This window comes from Hylobates moloch, unplaced genomic scaffold (assembly GCF_009828535.3).
Source record: "Hylobates moloch isolate HMO894 unplaced genomic scaffold, HMol_V3 SCAFFOLD_12, whole genome shotgun sequence".
NCBI classification, from domain to species: Eukaryota; Metazoa; Chordata; class Mammalia; order Primates; family Hylobatidae; genus Hylobates; species Hylobates moloch.
This window is the reverse complement of record NW_026652287.1, coordinates 33,697,486-33,717,743: the sequence shown is the minus strand read 5'-3', so window position 1 is coordinate 33,717,743 and position 20,258 is coordinate 33,697,486. Positions and strand designations below refer to the sequence as shown.

Below are 20,258 nucleotides of genomic sequence, written 5' to 3'. Positions count from 1 at the left end.
TTTTTTTTTTTTTTTTGAAGTGGAGACTCACTCTCTCTCCCAGGCTGGGGTGCAGTGGCATAATCTTGGCTCACTGCAATCTCTGCCTCCCAGAAGCAGGCAATTCTCCTGCCTCAGCCTCCCAAGTAGCTGGGAATACAGGCATGTGCCACTACACCTGGCTAATTTCTTTTTTTCTTTTTTTTTTTTTTTTGAGACGGAGTTTTGCTCCTGTTGCCCAGGCTGGAGTGCAATGGTACGATCTTGGCTCACTGCAACCTCCACCTCCCAGGTTTAAGCGATTCTTCTGCCTCAGCCTCCTGAGTAGCTAGGATTACAGGTGCCCACCACCACAGCCAGCTAGTTTTTTGTATTTTTAGTAGAGATGGGGTTTCACTACATTGGCCAGGCTGGTCTCAAACTCCTGACCTCAGACGATCCAACCACCTCAGCCTCCCAAAGTGCTGGAGTTACTTACAGGAGTGAGCCACCACACCCACACCCATATACTTTAAATTATCTTTAGATTACTTATAATATCTAATACAATGTAAATGCTATGTTAACAGTTGTTATACTGTACTGTTTAGGGAATCATGACAATAAAAAAAAGTCTGTATGTGCTCAGTTCAGATGCTTAAAAAATAGATATTTTCAATCCTCAGTTGGTTGAATCCATGGATGTGGAAGCCATGGATATGGAGGGCCAACAATATATCACAAATCCAGGCATCCTATTTTTCTGATGGACTAATTATAAACTGAGGGTTCCTATGACTTTCTCCTTGAGTTTGATAATTTTTCAAGGAGAAGGAGAAAATCAAGTAATGGAGAAACAATATCCAAAGATCTAACACTGAAAATTTTTCAGAACTGATTAAACACTCCAAACTTCAAACTCAAGAAATCCAACAAGTTTTCAAGCAAGAAGTCTACACTTAGACACAACAGATTGAAACTAAATTACATCAGATATAAAGAGGAGACTATAAAAGCATCCAGAGACCAATGAGAGGTTACCTACAAAGGAGACAAAATTTTCTGACAGCTGACTGCTCCACAGAAATCATTATAGCCAACAAATATTGGAACAATAAATGTAAGGTCCTCAGCTCTTGGACAACACAGCCCAACCCTGAAGACCATTTAGGACTGAAAGGCATGGCTGGCAAAGGACCTACAGCCTTGTAATAGTGACAATTAAGAATGCTTATCAATGAATTGTCAATCTCCTGTCTCAGGATGCAGGATGGCTTTAAAGGATACTGCTGGGTGGGAAATTGAGTCATTGAAGACCCAGGGAACAGCAGAAGGTACACTCTATACTCATTTTATTATAGAGGCCAGTGAACACACTTGGTAGATGATACAAGTACTTAATCCTGGTTGGTTTACCCATTCTAAATTATTTATGTGAGATAGCAATCTATTTGGAAAAAAGTAAAGTGAGAGTCTTACCTCAATCCACACTCAAAAATAATTTACTACATGACAGATCTATGGCAGGCAGATTCAATGGCTCAATGAACTCCACCCTCCCAGTGTTCACACCTTTATGTAGTTCCCACTTACAGGGAGCCAAACGTCCGTGGGACGTGACCAACTCAGCATTCCACTGGAGGCTATAAGATCAAACAGCAAACTGTTTATCATGAATGCAGGATGTGAGCAAACTCACCACTGCTCCTGCTGACAGAAGATTTTCTGGAGGCAATCACTCCCTGGCGCTGAGGTTATCTACGCAACATTTAGAGAATGTAGTCTTGCAAGCCTACTCTGGACTGAGCAGCTGACCCCTACTTCCACTGCACCTCCCAACTATCTCTTTTGCCTAATAAATACAGAGGACTGTGTAAAGCTTAGGGCCCTTGTCCACTAAAGGCAAGGTACCCCCGACCCCTTCTTCCAAATATACTCTTTTGTCTCGTCTTTTATTCCTGTGTTCAGTCCCCCTAGGTCTGTGCAGGTTACAAGTGGCGCCCAAACAGGGACAGAATTGGGTGCTCTACACCCTCTCCTTGAGCACGGACTGGCCTAGTGACTTACCTCTATTTAGAAGAATATGGCAAAGGCGTTGGAATCTCACCTCCGTAATTAAGCTATACATGTTAAAAAAAATTATTCAATGAGAATTGTTAAAGCACAGTAAGGAAGACTTTATTCAGGGCCATTATGATAGGTATATAGACAAATGTAATGGGATTTTACAGTGGTAGAGAGTGAATGGACTTAACTCCAAATACAGCATAAGCAAGTGGGAATTTATGGCCAAGGAGCAGAGTGAGGGTCAGTAATACAAAATTACCAAGAGGGTCGGGCACAATGGCTTATGCCTGTAATCCCAGCACTTTGGGAGGCCAAGGCAGGAGGATCGCTTGAGCCCAGGAGTTCAAGAGCAGCCTGGGCAACATGACAAGACCCCATCTCAATTTAAAAAAAAAAAAAAAAAAAAAAAAAAAGAAGAAAGGAAGAAAGAAAAAAAAGCAGAAAAGTAAAAAACAAAAAAACTCATAGTCAACCCACCCCCACCACACACACACACACACACACACACACACACACACACACACACAAAACATGTTTATGATCTTTTATCATTTTTCAAATTAAATACTTGATTCTCTCCTAACCCCCAATGGTGAAAAATGCATTTTTTTCAAATATGGCTATAAACTGATGGAATTTTATATAATTAATGTTCTTCAATCATTTGTAATCATTGGTCTTTGGATGCTCAAAGTGTAGCATCTTAGGCCAATGAAGAGTCCCCTCAAATTGGCTGCTATGTTCTTTGAAATATGATTCTATCATGTAAAATATATATATATGTATATCATAATGGATGTATATGTTTATGTCTACAGATAGATTCATATATACTCATGCTTTTATTAAAACATATATAGACATAGATCCACAAACAGATACAGTGATAGGAAGTAAATATTACCAACCATTTACAGAAGGGGATTAGGAAGAAAATATATGAAAAGAAAACTTTTTCTTTCTTTCTTTTCTTCAATTTTATTAAATATAGACAAGGTCTCACTAGGTTGCCCAGGCTGGTCTGAAACTCCTGGGCTCAAGGAATCCTCCTGCCTAAGCCTCCCAAAGTAGGCATAAGCCACTGCACTCAGCCAGAAACTTTTTTTTTTTTTTTTTGAGATGGAGTCTCGCTCTGTCACCCAGGCTGGAGTGCAGTGGCATGATTTTGGCTCACTGCAAGCTCCACCTCCCGGGTTCACACCACTCTCCTGCCTCTGCGTCCCGAGTAGCTAGGACTACAGGCACCCGCCACCACGCCCGACCAATTTTTTGTATTTTTAGTAGAGATGGGGTTTCACTGTGGTAGCCAGGATGGTCTCGATCTCCAGACCTCGTGATCCACCCGCCTCGGCCTCCCAAAGTGCTGGATTACAGCCATGAGCCACCGCGCCTGGCTGAAACTTATTTTTTGATATGTGTACTTTCTTATTTTACTGGGACACAATCACAGATGACCTATGTGGCTGATCTTAGGTTCACAGCCTCCCAGAAGTCAGGTTTTAACTTTAGCCTCTTGTTCTTCTGGAGGTTTCCGACCTATCATAGATCACAGATCTATCATAGATCATATTTTTAGGCTGTCCAATGGCCAAAGGACCCAAGCAAACAAAGACACTACCATTAGCAAGACATTCCAGAAGCCCAGAGCTCACCCTCCATTAGCTTGAACACAAAGGCCAAAACTCCCTTTGCATAAATTCAATTATTTACTATACAATAAGGACTTGGCATTTTCTACAAGGTGAAAGTCTAAAGGAAATCTGTAAACTCCAATCCAAGTCCTGTCCAGACAATATCACTTTCAACTCCCTGTCTCCAAATCTATATTCAAACACCAGTTCAGCTATCTGTTCATTGAGAACCATTTGAAAGTCATGGAATCCTGCCATATTCCTAGGATATCTAGGTTTTATTCCAAGTCAAATCCAGACTGCCACAAGGCTGAAATTAACTTGTGTTGGTCCCTGTGTTTACTGAGTTTGCTTAGTCATTCCATAGCAGTATAAAGGAATCCTTCAAGAAACAGCCACAGGAAACCTGCATCTGAATTTACGAGAAGGCTGCTATTCTGGACACCATCTGCCACATCAACTCTAGGAAGAACCACTGAAGAAATTTCCTGAGACTAAACTGCCATGAAATAATGGCAACCCCCAGGAAGTAATGTTTTATCTTCAAAAACAGGACATACCATGTAAATTATGATTTTCTTGTGATATTGGCTGTCAGAGATATTAGATGCAAGCTGACAGCTGATATAACCCACAGGATCCTCCAGCCATGCATGGTGTCACAAAATTCATAATTTAGTGTTAATGCTATGAACATTATATTCCTTACCCTACTATTTTGCATGATATTGAGTTTAAAAACTAAGCTTATTTCTCTCCAGATCCTGCTTTTTGAAATTTACACTCTTTATATTAGTGAAATTGATGTTTATAGGCTTCTACAAATCTATTATGGAACAAAAGAAAGAATAAAACAAACCAAAAGTCAGTTACCTGGGCCTGGATCATTTTCTTCTGTTCTTGGAAGACAGCATTCAACTGGGATGGTCTGTCTTTGTATCTTCTGGCCTTCTCTTCAGAAGTCTCAGTCTTCAATCAAGTGTGCCCCTAGAAATGGTGATCCCCAAATCCACTTCCTCCCTCTTCAGGTGATGTTTTTTGCTCCTGAGGAGTCAGAAACTGTGGGTTGAAGAGCAAATTCAATGTAAGTGGTACATTTCTTCTAGGCCCAGATACTGTCACTGCTCCTAGGCACTCATCTTAAAGCAATGCCCCCAGTATAGTTAACTATACCTTTATTTGGAGCCCCTGAGGATTTTATACCTGTGGCCAATAATGTCTAGGATTCTTAATGTGGTGGAGGTATGCCTTTCCTCTGTGACGTTTCCATGGAAGGACTGTGAAGGCCTGTAGGAAATGAGACCCACCACAGCACCATGCCTCAGGAGCCGGTGAACTCTTAGGCAGATTAGTTTTAGAAAAGAGATAGTCAGCAAGGAGAGGACCTGGTCTTTGTTTTCCTTTAAATCATGTATGCTCACACACCTCTTCAAAAGTCTTTGTACATACACCCTGTGAGGACATGTACTTCAGTTTGAAAGCCCATGTACTGGGCAAATCATAAGCATTGTCATAAAAACAGTAGTGACAATATTTTAGGAGGTTTTAAATACATAAAAAGCTAAAATACACAATAATTTACTGGATAAATTAGGTGGTAAATGAAGTTGACATGCTCTAAGGTTTCTGTAAAATGGAAAAGTGCTAATTAGCAGAAGAATATGACAAAGGTTGCACACTACATGTAATCTCTAGTTACAATTAACACTAGTAAGTGCAGGCACAGTGGCTCACGCCTGTAATCCCAGCACTTTGGGATGCCGAGGCGGGCGGATCACCTGACATCAGGAGTTCAAGACTAGCCTGGCCAACATGGTGAAACCCCATCTCTACTAAAAATACAGTTATTCCAGAAGCTGAGGCAAGAGAATCGCTTGAACCCAGGAGACAGAGGTTGCAGTGAGACAAGACCGTGCCATTGCACTCCAGCCTGGGCAAAAAGAGCGAAATTCTGTCTAAAAAAAAAAACAAACAAACCAAAAAAAAACTTAGTAATTGTTTCAAAGTACATAAGTTCCATGCCAACAAAAGGGGGAAATGTAATAATAAGAAATTCATCCAAAAGAAGAGAATCAAAAACAGAGAGCAAAAAGAGCAAATACAATGCATTTAGATAGCTGCTTTAAAATAAAATGTACTAAGAAAATTACATTACATTAAGTGTTTTATGCTAAGTAGAAACAGAGCATGGATTCCAGTTAACTACATTAAATATAAATGCCTCAAAACTGTTAGAATGGATTAAAAATTAAAATGCAATAACATCTGGCATTTATTTTATTTTATTTTTTGAGATGGAGTCTTGCTCTGTCGCCCAGGCTGGAGTGCAATGGTGCGATCTCAGCTCGCTGCGACCTCAGCCTCCCCGGTTCAAGCAATTCTCTGCCTTAGGCTCCCAGGTAGCTGGGATTACAGGCACCCACTGCAAGGAGCCGAAAGCCCGTGGGACATGACCAACTCAGCATTCCACTGGAGGCTATACGATCAAACAGCAAACTGTTTACCATGAATGCAGGCTATACGATCAAACAGCAAACTGTTTACCATGAATGCAGGCTGTACGATCAAACAGCAAACTCATGACTGCTCCGGCTGACAGAAGGTTTGCTGGCGGCAATCACACCGTGGCACCAAGGTTTTCTACTGTGACATCTAGAGAATGCAGTCTTGCAAGACTACTCCGGACTGAGCAGCTGACCCCATCTTCCACCTCCCCCCTTCTCACTGTCTCTTTGGCCTAATAAATATGGAAGGCTGTGTAAAGCTCAGGGCCCTTGTCCACTAGAGGCAAGGTGCCCCCTGACCCCTTCTTCCAAATATGCTCTTTTGTCTCTTGTCTTTATTCCCACGTTCGCCCTCCTTTGTTCAGTCTACCTAGGTCCATGCAGGTTACAAATGGCGACCCAGAACAAGGACTCCAAGGACGCCCAACTAGCCACATCCGAACATGGGACTTCAAGGATGTGAATGAAGAAGGTCTGCTGGAGCAGAGGAACTGAAATTGACAAGGCAAACGGGGACCCGGGGACGAGTCTGCCAGCAGCGGATATAAGGTCAGTGCCCTAAAGAGGTACTGGGAGCACTGCTTTAAAGAAGTACTGGAGGCCAGGCACGGTGGCTCACGCTTGTAATCCCAGCACTTTGGGAGGCCGAGGCGGGCAGATCATGAGGTCAGGAGATCGAGACCACGGTGAAACCCCGTCTCTACTAAAAATACAAAAAAAATTAGCCGGGCATGGTGGCGGGCGCCTGTAGTCCCAGCTACTCGGAGAGGCTGAGGCAGGAGAATGGCGTGAACCCGGGAGGCGGAGCTTGCAGTGAGCCGAGATTGCGCCACTGCACTCCAGCCTGGGCGACAGAGCGAGACTCCGTCTCAAAAAAAAAAAAAGTACTGGGAAGTTTTCTGAATCAGGGTAACAAGGGAAATAATTTGTCTATTGAAGAAAAACATGTGCAGTTGCTTAAAGTTCTGTTGAGACAATCTGGAGCTCAGGTTAATTTGCAGACACTTATTAACCTCCTGCAGAAGCCACAAAAGGTTATTATGCACAACCCATGGTTTCCACAGGCAGGCACTCTTGATGTGGAAATTGGGATACAGCAGAAGGATTAAAACAGGCTCATCAAAAAAGTCTTAAGGTTGATTCTTCTGTTTTCTCCACTTAGAGTTTAGTTAGTACTGTAGTTCTGCAATTATCTCATTATTTTGTAGGACAGCAGGCTGAATCTAAAAATCTGAAAGAATCTGTTGCCCCACCCACAGCTCCAATTAAAAATAAAAAACAGGAGCGGGAGGATAAAAATTGGCCTATACCACCTCCTCCAGTTGCAGAAACATCTGTACCACCTCCTTTGGTGGCAGAAATAGAGACCCCAATACAAAGAATTTTATGCTCTGCTGCCATAGCTGGAGAGCCCTTAGGACACTGCACTTTTCCTATTTCCATAAGGCCTGATCCAAACAATCCACAGCAGGTTATTCATGAACACACTCCACTAGAGTTTAAGTTGTTAAAGGAATTAAAAGAGAGAGTGGTAAATAATGGCGTACAGAGCCCATTCACCTTAGGATTGCTAGAATCTGTGTTTGGTGGTATGCGTCTTTCACCCTTTGACATGAGATACTTGGAGCGAACTTGCTTGTCCGCTAGTGCATATCTGACGTGGAATTTGGCAAGAAATGTGTGCAGACCAGGCTAAACAGAACCGTGCTGCTGGACACGGAGACATTACAGAGGATATGTTGTTAGGTCATGGCCCTTTTTCAGACCTAGAACATCAAATGGCACTTCCAGACGCTGCTTATCAGCAGTGTACACAGGCCGCTAAATGCGCCTGGGCCACAATCCTGAAGAGGGAGTCCCAGTACAATCCTTTTTACATATCATGCAAGGGTCGCAGGAACCCTATGCACAATTTCTTGCAAGATTACAAGAGGCAGTGAAGCGTCAGATTCCTCATACTGTGGCTGCAGAAATGCTAACCTTAACTTTAGCTTTTGAGAATGCAAACGTGGATTGTAAACGTGCAATGGCACCAGTGAGGTGTACAAAAAACTTGGGAAATTTTCTCAGAGCTTGTCAGGATGTAGGAACTGAGCTTCATCGATCTGCAAAGTTAGCATAAGCAATGGCTAATTTAGCAGTTGACAACTCTAAAAGGAGCCAAGGGTCAAACCCTAAAATGGGAAAATGTTATAATTGTGGAAAAACTGGACATTTAAAAAAGGAATGCTGCCAGATCTCAGGACAGAAAAGATATTACAATGCAGTTCACCCCCTAGCAGAAAAAACACCAGGACTCTGTCCTCGCTGTAACAAAGGAAATCACTGGGCTACCCAGTGCTGCTCAAAATTTCATCAGGATGGCACCCCCTGTCGGTAAATGAGACGGGGGCCTGGACCCAGGCCCCTCAAACAATGAGGGCATTCCCAGTGCAGACCACAACCCCACTTCAGGGATGGGTTCCTGGAAGCACAGATTCCCTCAACCCAGGAACACCAGGAAGTGCAGGATTAGATCTACCCACCAGAGAAAGAATCACATTAGTTAGAGGAGACAAACCTATCTAAGGTCCCACTGGTATTTGGGGACCTTTACTGACAGGATACACAGGACTAATTTTTGGCAAAAGCCGCCTTAACTTTCAAGGCATCACTGTAGTCCCAGGAGTGATTGACTGATTATAAAGGAGAAATTCAAGTAGTTTTAATGTCACAAGATCTTTGGGTTTTTGAACTGGGAGATATATTGCTCAATTATTGCTTATTCCCTGTGAATTACACCCTTCCCCATGAAAGGAGAAATGAGGAAATAAAGGGTTTGGGAGCACAACTACATGGGAAATCTATCTTTCCCAACCCATAGCCTCTAATAGACCTACCTGTATAGTACAAATTAAAGGAAAGAAATTTTATGAGCTTATGGATACGCGAGCTGATGTGTCAGTAATATCTATAGGATGGGCACATCAAACATTACAATGCATGTTGAAAAGACAAAAAGGGGGTAAAGGAAGCCAACTACCACCTCAATCAAAACTACATTTAGCCTTATTTCCTTTAAATTTTCTGACTCCTGGTATGGATGGTAAGACTCCAGCAGAAAGACATTGCCAAGTGGTAGAGGAAAAAAGGAAAGTTTATCTGACAGTGTTATGGAAATCCCCAGAAGGAGGACAATGGAAAAGCCCGGTGGATTTACTGACCTGGGGATAAGGGTATGCTTGTGTGTTTACAGGAGATGGACAAGCCATGTGGGTGCCCTCAAGGTGCGTGCGACCATGGAATGGGAGACTGGAGGAACCCAGGGTGGCCAACTATGGGCCCGGTCCCTCTTGTACGAGCTATGAGTCAGCTGAGCCTGAGTGCAAAGATGGAGAGAAGGCCAACCAGAGTCACGATGACATCAACCCCCATAACCTGGGGACAACTCAAGAAAACCACGCAGGAAGCTGAGAAACTACTGGAGTGTCAGGGACAGGCAAAAACCCCTGATTCCATGTTCTTGGCCATGTTAGCCATAATGTCCTGTGCACTATATTTTCCCTGTGCACTATGTTTTCCCTGTGCACAGGCAAAAACATATTGGGCGTATGTTCCCAATCCCCCAGCAGTACGGCCTATACTTTGGAGCTCACTCCTCCTGAGATTTATCATGATCAGGGAGAGTGGGCTCCAGGACCCCTCATTCCCCCTGACATAGAACAGTTAGACTCTCAGAACAATGTCATTAATTATACCACTCCACTGGAAGGATTCCCTTTGTGTATCACCACAAAGACATCGCTCAGCCATAGCTGTCTTACGATTCAAGCTCAAACATGGTTGAGTCACTATGGAAAAATTATGTACTCATTAAGTCTTGGTTCTATTAATGTAACTGGCGTGCTAACCAACCATTCCCAGTCCAATCACCCTAATTGTGCTGATTATACAGAATGGATTCCATTCAATGGTTCCTACCCCACTCCGTGGACCCAGTGTCTTGATCCACTGGCTAGTAAACAATATATGTCAACTGGAGACATTGTGGATTGGGAACCTAAAGGTCAATTAGATGGAAAAGGTGAAAGTCAGAAATCATGGCACAAACTTCACTGGCATTGGTGGCAAGCTTTTAATGCTTCTTCTTTATACAACACCAGGATCCAATCCCAGTCTGCTGCTCAGATTGCTTGGCATGGAGCAGGCTTTAGCCCACCTCTTCCTCAGTGGCATTATCTGGGGAGGAAAGGACCAATTCAAGAAACTATATGGAAGGCAGCTCTCCCATTTATGAATGGCAACATCTGGATTGGAACACTGTCTAATAATAGCAATAGTAAGCAACACAGTCTTAATGTTGTAAAGAATATCACCACTCAATTTACAGTTTGTATTTTTAATCCTTATGCCTTTTTGGCAGCTAAGAAGGACCAGCTTCAGGTAAACAATACCCAATTGACCTGTAAATCTTGCCAGTTATATCACTGCATTAATCATAGCACATTGCAAACACATAATATCTCTACTTTGATAATTTTGGGTTGCATCCTTGGGCTATGGATTCCTGTTAATCTGTCTGAGCCTTGGGCTGCCACACCCGCTTTGCATTTTGTAGAACTTCTAACTCAGCTTACTCACTGTGTCCATAGAGCCTTAGGCATAATTTTTGCTATTGTTTCCTCGGTCAAACTAATAACTTCTGTTGTGATATCTTCTGTAACTCTGCATAATTCTATTTAAACAGCTCAGTAGGTGGAGAACTGGACATGCACAGCTGACCAAGTGAGGCTACTTCAGAATAAAATTAATACTGAGTTACAAACCGAAGTGGCAATGTTGAAATCCACGGTTCTGTGGTTAGGGGAACAAGTACAAAGCTTGCAGTTGCAGCAGCAATTGCATCATCATTTTAATCACACTCATATTTGTGTAACTAACTTAGAATATAACGAAAGTGAGTATCCGTGGGACCTTGTGAAAGCCCATTTGCAGGGAGCTTTCGCATCCAACATCACCTTTGATACTGGTGAATTACAAAACCAAATTCTTGATTTAAATAGGCAAACTCAAGAATTTCAGCCTTCTATAGAAGACTGGACCGAATTCCAGGAAGGCCTGGAGAGCTCAACCCTTGGACCTATCTAAGGCACCACAGTAACATCTTATATGTAGTTCTTGGAATAATGTTGTTTTGTCTCTGTCTTCTGTTTATAGTCTGTAAAATCGGATGGACCGCCAATCGGCGAATGAGAGCTGCCCAGCCTGGCCTTACATTCTTTCAATTAATTCATAAACAGAAAGGGGGATATGCAGGGAGCCGAAGGCCCGTGAGATGTGACCAACTCAGTATTCCATTGGAGGCTATATGATCAAACAGCAAACTGTTTATCATGAATACAGGATGTGGGCAAACTGACAACTGCTCCTGCTGACAGAAGGTTTGCTGGAGGCAATCACTCCCTGGCACCGAGGTTATCTACTTCAACATCTAGAGAATGCAGTCTTGCAAGCCTACTCTGAACTGAGCAGCTGGCCCCTTCTTCCTCCCCCACCCCCACCCTTCTATCTCTTTTGCCTAATAAATACAGAGGGGTGTGAAAAGTTCAGGTCCCTTGTCCACTAGAGGCAAGGTACCCCCTGACCCCTTCTTCCAAATATACTCTTTTGTCTCGTCTTTATTCCCGCATTCGCCCGCATTTGTTCAGTCCCATAGATCCATGTGGGTTACAGCCCACCACCACACCTGGCTAATTTTTGTAATTTTAGTAGAGATGGGATTTCACCATCTTGGTCAGGCTGGCCTTGAACTCCTGACCTCATGATACACCCGCCTCGGTCTCCCCACATGCGGTTATTATAGTTGATATGTCTGAACCAAAATGATATGGGAAGTTTGAGAATAAAAGGTTGGAGACAATATGCCACAGAGAGAGTAACCAAAGATAATCTGTTATATCTCAGACAAAACTGACCAGAAAACCTAAAGAATTATCAGAGAGAAAGAGAAACAATGCTCACTGAAAAGAGGTGCAATCTGGCTCTTCATTCATAGAAATACACCGTATGTATACCCCTAACAACAGTCTTGAAACGTATACAGCAAAAAATAGAACCAAAAACAAGAAACAGAAAATTCAGACTAAAAGAAGACTTTAACAGACCTCTCCTAGTAACTGACAGAATAAACAGACCACCAACAAACAAAATAAAATTTATAAATGAGAAAGAAATGAATCTTTTATCTGAGGAATGTGACTCCCTTTAAATTATCAGGTCTAGAGAGGCATTAAAATGTGACGACAGTCTTTCTGATAGGGGTTCCCCTGGAAAAAAAAAAAGAAAAAATTAAAAACTAAAAAAAAATTTAATGTGACAATAGTCACATCTCATTTCCCCTCAAGCTAAATAATTATCTCTTAAAGCCACTTGCTATGTAGGCCCTAGACTAACTCACACCGAGTAGCCATAAAATGCCATTCACTGGACATCATAACCCATAAAACCCCATAGTTAACAATGTATAGCCAATCACTAATTGATGTTATTTCTGTAAACCAATGATAATTCTTGCCAGACAACTTTACGCCAGCTCACGGTTTGTTCCCTTTTGCCTTTAAAACCTGTTTCTAACAAAATCCTAACAAAGCACTTACCGAGGTAACCTGAAAGTATTTTCCCAGGCAGCTGTCCTCATTTTGGCTTAAGTAAACTCTTTAAAATTGTATTTTGTGCAGTTTCCTCTTTTAGGTTGACATAAACAATATCATTTAGAAGAACTCGAATATACTTTTAAAATTAGAACTACTGAGATAAATTTTAACAGTTTTAAATAAATGCAAAGATGTACTATAAAGATGGTTTGGAAGACAAAGCATTTTAAAAATGTCAAGTCTCCCAAATCTACAGATTCAATGAAATCTGAGTCAAAATCCCAAACTGATAACGAAAAGTTTAAATAGCTATAAACTTTTTTTTAAAGTTTGGAAAAAAAAAGTTAGAAAACTTGCCATATCAGTTATGAGGACTTATAAAGGTACTTTAATTGGGACAGCACAATATTAGTACAATAACAGGCAAATAGGACAAAAGAACAGAATAAAATCCTTATAAGCAGAATTAAGCACATATAGAGACTCAATGACAATGACAGCACTACAGGGAAGTAGATAAAAGCTGTCTTTTCAATAAATGGAACTGAGGGCGCCATGGCTCACACCTGTAATCCTAGCACTTTGGGAGGCTAAGGAAGGTGTGGGGGAAAGAAAGAGAGATCAGACTGTTACTGTGTCTATGTAGAAAGAGGAAGACATAGGAAACTCCATTTTAATCTGTACTAAGAAAAATTCTTCTGCCTTAAGATACTGTTAATCTGTAACCCTAGCTCCAACCCTGTGCTCGCAGAAACATGTGCTGTATTGACTCAAGGTTTAATGGATTTAGGGCTGTGCAGGATGTGCTTTGTTAAAAATGTGTTTGCAGGCAGTATGCTTGGGAAAAGTCATTGCCATTCTCCAGTCTCGAGTACCCAGGGACACAATACACTGCGGAAGGCCGCAGGGACCTCTGCCCTAGAAAGCCTGGGTATCGTCCAAGGTTTCCTCCCACTGAGACAGCCTAAGATACGGTCTCGTGGGAAGGGAAAAACCCGACCATCCTCCAGCCCAACACCCATAAAGGGTCTGTGCTGAGGAGGATTAGTGAAAGAGGAAGGCCTCTTTACAGTTAAAATAAGAGAAAGCCATCTGTCTCCTGCTCCTCCCTGGGAATGGAATATCTCAGTGTAAAACTCAATCGTACATTCTATTTACTAAGACAAGGTGGAGAAAACCACCTTATGACTAAAGCTGAGACATGCTGGCGGCAATACTACTCTTTACTACACTAAGATGTTTGTGTAAAGTCAAACATAAATCTGGTCTACGTACACATCAAGGCACAGCACCTTTCCTTAAACTTATTTATAACACAGAGTCCTTTACTCACATGTTTTCCTACTGACCCTCTCCCCACTATTACCCTATAGTGCTGCCACATCCCCCTCACCAAGGTGGTAAAAATAGTAATCAATAAATACTAACAAAACTCAGAGACCAGTGCCGGTGCGGGTCCTTGGTATACTGAACACTGGTCCCCTGGGCCCGCTTTTCTTCCTCTGTACTTTCTCTCTGTGTCTTGTTTTCTCAGTCTCTCATCTCCATCTTGTGAAAAATACCCACAGGTGTGGAGGGGCAGGCCCCCTTCAGGCAGGTGGACCACTTGAGCCAGAGTTCGAGACCAGCCTGGCCATCATGGTGAAACCCCGTCTCTACTAAAAATACAAAAATTAGCCAGGCAAGCTGGCACCTGCTGGTAATTACAGCTACTTGGGAGGCCGTGGCACAAGAATCACTTGAGCCCAGAAGGCGGAGGTTGCAGTTGAGCCAAGATCACACCACTACACTCCAGCCTGGGCAACAAGAGCAAGACTCTATCTAAAAAAAAAAAAAAAAATCAATAAATGGTACTGGGGATGGGGACAGAAAGTTAAAACCCTCCTCACAGCATACACAAAAACCATTTTAGAATCAACTGTCAGGCCGGGCGCGGTGGCTCACGCTTGTAATCCCAGCACTTTGGGAGGCCGAGGCGGGCGGATCACGAGGTCAGGAGATCGAGACCACAGTGAAACCCCGTCTCTACTAAAAATACAAAAAAAAATTAGCCGGGCGTGGTGGCGGGCGCCTGTAGTCCCAGCTACTCGGAGAGGCTGAGGCAGGAGAATGGCGTGAACCTGGGAGGTGGAGCTTGCAGTGAGCCGAGACTGCGCCACTGCACTCCAGCCTGGGCGACAGAGCAAGACTCCGTCTCAAAAAAAAAAAAAAAAAAAAAAAAAAAGAATCAACTGTCAATTTCAATGGTAGAAACATATCAATAAAGCTTTAAAGAACATTAATATAGAAGACTCTCTCAATGTTATTAGGGTATGGCAGATATTTTAAACAGGCCACATAAAGCACCCTATAAAGCAGACTATATTCTGCTAGGGGAACTGTAAGTGGTACAACCACTTTAGAAAACAGTTTGACATCTATTTAGACTGAGGTTATACACACCCTATGAAGCAGCAATTTTACTCTGAGGTGCAGATCTAGGTATACATCTCTGCCTCCCCCATATGAGAGCACATATGAACCAAAAGACATTTACACAAATTTTCATAGATGCATTATTCTTAATAATACAAGCTTTAGATAATACAAATGTAATTAATAATAGAAAAAACTGCTATATTTTACATAATGGAATGTGATAGAAAACCTATTATACCTTTGGCCCAGCCTGCAAGAATGCTTTTTACATTTTTGAAAGACTGTAAAACAAAAAGCAAATTAACATATGCAAGAGACCATATGTAGCCTGCAAGCCCTAAAATATTTACTGTAAATTTGCCTGATCCTTGTCATTGAGCAAAGAAAATATACTCAGATGCAACAGGAAAGACCCTCACCAATAATGAGCAACAGAAGGCTGACACAAAAAAAGAATGATGTACAATTCCACTGATATACAGAGTTTAAAATAGGCAAAGCTGTATTAACTACAATGATAAATATGATTAATTATATAAAGAAAAGCCTAAAATACTTTTCGGTGTGAGGATGGAAAAAGGCTCACAGAACACCACTGGTGTGCTGACCATATTCTATTTCTTGACCTGGGCAATGACTGCTTATGCATATATTGCCTCCAGGATAATTAAATTGTACATTTAAAATATATAAATCTAGAAAAATTAACAAAGTAAAGGAAGAGATCAACCATACCAAACAGTTTACCTCCAGGAAAGGTGTTAACTCCAGACAACACAACGGGTGAATTTTATAGGTGGGCAACAAAACAAGAACGTTCACTAACATCCTATTTTCCTACTTTGTATTGGAAAGTTGAGCCAATGCATTAAGATAAGAATGAATTATAAGCATTACAAAGTAAGACAGAAAATTAAGGTTATTTTCAGGCGATATCATCACGAACATGGAAAAAGAGATTCAAGAAATTACATATTTAAAAAAGAAAATGCTCCCTCAGAAACTCCCAGGCAGATTTTCGCATACATAGTTGGCTAGAATTGCACCATACGCCTAAGCTCATTTCCATGTCAAACCTATCACTAGCAATGGCAACTGGAACCAGTAAGATTGGCTAAGACCAACCAGGCCTTATTAAGAAACTGGGATTTGGGTCACCTTGCCACAGGGATGAATACTTCACGAAATGGAGATTCTGTTAAGACTTAAGTGTGAATATAAGGCGGGCAAGCAACACTGTCACTATATATTAAGAAGTGAAGGCCGGGCTGTGGCTCCCGCCTGTAATCCCAGCACTTTGGAAGGCCAAGGCGGGCGGATCACCTGAGGTCAGGAGTTCGAGACCAACCTGCCCAACGTGGTAAAACCCTGTGTCTACTAAAAATACAAAAACTAGCCGGGCGTGGTGGCGCGCGCCTGTAATCCCAGCTACTCAGGAGGCTGAGGCAGGAGAATCGCTTGAACCCGGGAAGCGGAGATTGCAGTGAGCCGAGATCGCGCCATTGCACTCCAGCCTGGGAGACAAAATTGAAACTCCGTCTCAAAAAATAAAAAATAAAAGAAGTGAATGCAGAGGTTGGCAACATTTTCGATTTTGCCGGCCTCGAGGTCTCTGTCACAACAACTCAACCGCTGCCTTTGCAGCCATAGATAATATATAATCGGAGGGTATGACTGAACTTGACCCCCCGATCTGTAAATAGCCACCCTAAGGATCAGAAAAGTAGATATATGGTTTCGAACTAATGCTGGGGGCTGTGTCGCCTTTTGCCCCAGTAACCGAGGTTCGAACCTCAACCCAGGACTCAGGGCTCCAAAGTCTCGAAAGCTTCAGCCCTCACAAGCCTTTGTACCACAGACACTGGCCCCATGCCTCTTACTCATCCGAACCACGGACCAGACACTCTCCAGCGATGGACATCCTCCCAGACTCCAACATCACTGAGTCCCAAATTAAATCCTGAACCCAAAGCAGACGCCGCATCGATCCTAATCGCCATCTCCATCCTTTACAAGCAGAGTGATCCACACCTTGACAGTTAGGACACGGTCGTTGATCACTACAGACCCTTAGTCATTGTACTCACACCAAAGGCACGCGGACCACAGACAGGGGGATCACAGACTCCCACCAGGTACCTCCCAAATGCCTACACCCCGGCGCTCCCCAGTCTTCCTGCCAAAAACTACGTGGTCCAGGATACACCACGTCCTCAGATCTCCCAAACCTTCCACTGAGACAAAACCTGAACTGGGACAAAAAACTTTCAGGGACAAAAACCACACACTGACCTCTATTTTCTCCACATCCACAAGGAGGGCCTCAACGTTACACTTCCGTAAACTGCTCCTACTTCTGGAGTCCTCGCACGGGTTTATGGTCCACCTACGGCGGCCGAGGAGAACCAAAATGTTTAAAAGAGCAAGGACAACCGCATTTACGGCATTTCCTCCTCTGTAAAATGGCCGCGCCCATAGCCGTGGCTCCTGACGGCAGCCATGTTTGAAAATCGGACGCACAGAAGGCAGTGGCAGGTTTTTAAGCCAGCGGCCAGAGAAGATGAGAAGTCACTGAAATCGCCTCGTTTCCTGGCACTTAAAGTCTTGCGAAAGGGGGCAGATTTTCAGAGACTCAGGTTTTATCAGGCAAATATGGGACAAGCTAAATTGCCCTTAGCGCTTTGCCATCCACTTTGTTAAATTAAAAAAAAAAAAAAAAAGGTTTTGAAAAAGACAAGTAACAGTGCAGCCAGGTGTAGGTATCCCAGAGAATGAATTGGAAATGGAAAGGTAACAGATCAGGTAGAAAGGGAAAAGGCAACACATCAGGTAGGCAGACACCCACGGGAAAGCGTCTGACAAAAAATAGCTTTCAGGAAGCGGTTTTTAAGAACAGAAAAATAGCAGGTATTCGGGAGGGGGGGCGGTGGTGGTGAAGAAAGAAAAAAATGATAATTTTTTTTTTGAGACGGAGTTTTACTCTGTCACTAGGCTGGACTGCAGTGGCGAGATCTGGGCTCACTGCAACCTCTGCCTCCCCAGTTCAAGCGATTCTCCTGCCTTAGCCTCCCAAGTAGCTGGGACTACAGGCACGCGCCACCACGCCCAGCTAATTTTTGTATTTTTAGTAGAGACTGGGTTTCACCATGTTGGCCAAGATGGTCTCGATCTCCTGACCTCGTGATCTGCCTGTCTCAGCCTCCCAAAGTGCTGGGATTACAGGCTTGAGCCACCACGCCTGGCCTCAAAATAATAATTACTATTTACAAAAAAGAAGAAGGAGGAGGAGGAAGAGAAAAAAGAGGAGAAAAGAAGAGAAAAGAGGAGAGGAGAGGAGAGAAAAGAGATTTCGAGAATGAGTTACGATGTGAGCCTGGCCATGACAGACTAAAGGATCCGGGCCTCCTAGAAAGGCCACTTTTAGTAAAGGTGCCAATGGGAAGAGCAGAACCAGAATTGAGAGTATAAAAACATTGTTAAGAGCTTTTTGACAAAAGTGCCAAGACAATTCAATAAGGATAGTCTTTTCAACAAGCGGCACTGGGATAATTGGATATCCACATGCAGAAAAATGAGTTAAGACCCTCAAACCGTACACAAAAGTTAACTCAAAATAGATCATAGATCTAAGTTTAACAGGTAAAAGTATAAAACTTAGAGAAGAAAAAGGGAGATAATCTTCATGGACGTGAGTTAATTCTGAGAGTAAAGGATGACCCATAAAACGAAATAAAATTAATAAACTGGACTTAATTTTCTTTTTTAAGTTTGTGTTTCTAAACACAACATTTAAGAAAGTGAAGTGGGGCACGGTGGCTCACACCTGTAATCCCAGCACTTTGGGAGGCCGAGGCAGGCAGATCATCTGAGGTCAGGAGTTCCAGACCAGCCTGGCCAACAAGGCGAAACCAGTCTCTACTAAAAATACAAAAATTACCCGGACGCGGTGGCGCGCGCCTGTAATCCCAGCTACTCGGGAGCCTGAGGCAGGAGAATCGCTTGAATCTGGGAGGCAGAGGTTGCAGTAAGCCGACATCGCGCCATTGCACCCCAGCCTAAGCGACAGAGCAAGACTCCTCGGTAAAGACACCACTTCGTCACCCTGAATTACTCTGATTTTTATGGGTACAATGAGAATAGTGGATGTAGGAAGACAAAGTTTTTAAATAGAAACCTTCAGGACAGATTTGGACTCGAAAGACTGACAGGAAGTGTTTCCAGCATCCAGTTAGTCTCAAAGCAACCACTAACCTTCAACTGTACACCTCAAAGCCTCCAGCCTCATTACATTCTCAAACACAGACAAGCCCCTTCTTCCCCTAAATAAAATTGCCTTCAAATTCAATTTAAAACTTACCACAGAGGCACTCCTTTGACACTCCTCCCCCTAGAGCTTTCATTCACGCCACTCCTCTTCCTAGCTCGGGCTTCTCTGTATCTGAGCCTTATATTAAATTGCAAATCTCAGCAAAAAACAGCATTCACTGAGACACACTTTCCATCCAGTTTTCAATTACTGAGACTCATGAAAAGTAAACGTATAGACCTCAAGCTCTGTCCGTGGGACCCTCAGTCATTAAACTCTTAAAACTAAGCCTTAACCTTCGACATCCCAAGGGTCCCTTTCTCACAACCATATTCGTTGGTGACTAAACTGAAATAAAACCCCTGAACACGGACATTCAACATGCATTTCCACTTCATGGTCCGCACAAGCTCCCCATCCGGATTCACATGCAGCATCAGGCTCTCAAGGCTACAGTAGCAGCAGCCAAAGGCTGAACACATATCAGAACCTACTTTCGATTCTGGAATTCTGGTGCTGCAACCCCATCCTTCGCCATCTCTAAGAACACCGAGAGGCTGGGAGGCGGGCTTCTGGAGAGGGATATGGGACATTTCCCAAAGTCCAAGTTCTGGCTTTGAACATTTTATATGAGGTAACATAGCTGTTTTACCTCATAGAGCATATTATGTCATTTCTGATGGGAGTGACCGTAGATTATTAGTGGAGTGATAGACACGCACATCAACAGAATAGAGTCAAG

General features: G+C 42.8%; 2 protein-coding genes across 18 annotated transcripts in view; one reads left to right on the top strand and one right to left on the bottom strand.

The window, feature by feature from the left end:
• The window catches only part of LOC116478081 (uncharacterized), a 31,280-nt gene extending 19,428 nt beyond the window's left edge, over positions 1-11,852 (top strand). For 4 of the 13 annotated variants that reach the window (XR_004250716.2, XR_009208917.1, XR_009208915.1 and 1 more), the window contains 2 exons: positions 6,526-6,709; positions 11,357-11,817. Coding sequence is in view for 1 of the 13 variants with exons in the window: in XM_032168970.3 (XP_032024861.1) it covers positions 9,713-10,478; positions 11,357-11,511 (921 nt within the window). In the remaining 12 variants the exon portion in view is untranslated. The other 9 variants (XR_009208916.1, XR_009208914.1, XR_009208923.1 and 6 more) reach the window with 7 other exon arrangements.
• The window catches only part of ZNF350 (zinc finger protein 350), a 26,137-nt gene extending 6,040 nt beyond the window's left edge, over positions 1-20,097 (bottom strand). The window contains exons 1-4 of one of the 5 annotated variants that reach the window (XM_058425025.1): positions 17,503-17,551; positions 4,830-4,943; positions 4,530-4,715; positions 2,026-2,078 (exon numbers count right to left, since the gene is read on the bottom strand). Coding sequence is in view for 4 of the 5 variants with exons in the window: in XM_058425022.1 (XP_058281005.1) it covers positions 1,531-1,632 (102 nt within the window). In the remaining variant the exon portion in view is untranslated. Of the gene's footprint in view, positions 1-1,530; positions 1,926-2,025; positions 2,079-4,529; positions 4,716-4,829; positions 4,944-17,502; positions 17,585-20,010 lie in introns of those variants that run through there. The other 4 variants (XM_058425023.1, XM_058425024.1, XM_032168956.2 and 1 more) reach the window with 4 other exon arrangements.
• Positions 20,098-20,258: the final 161 nt, after the last annotated feature.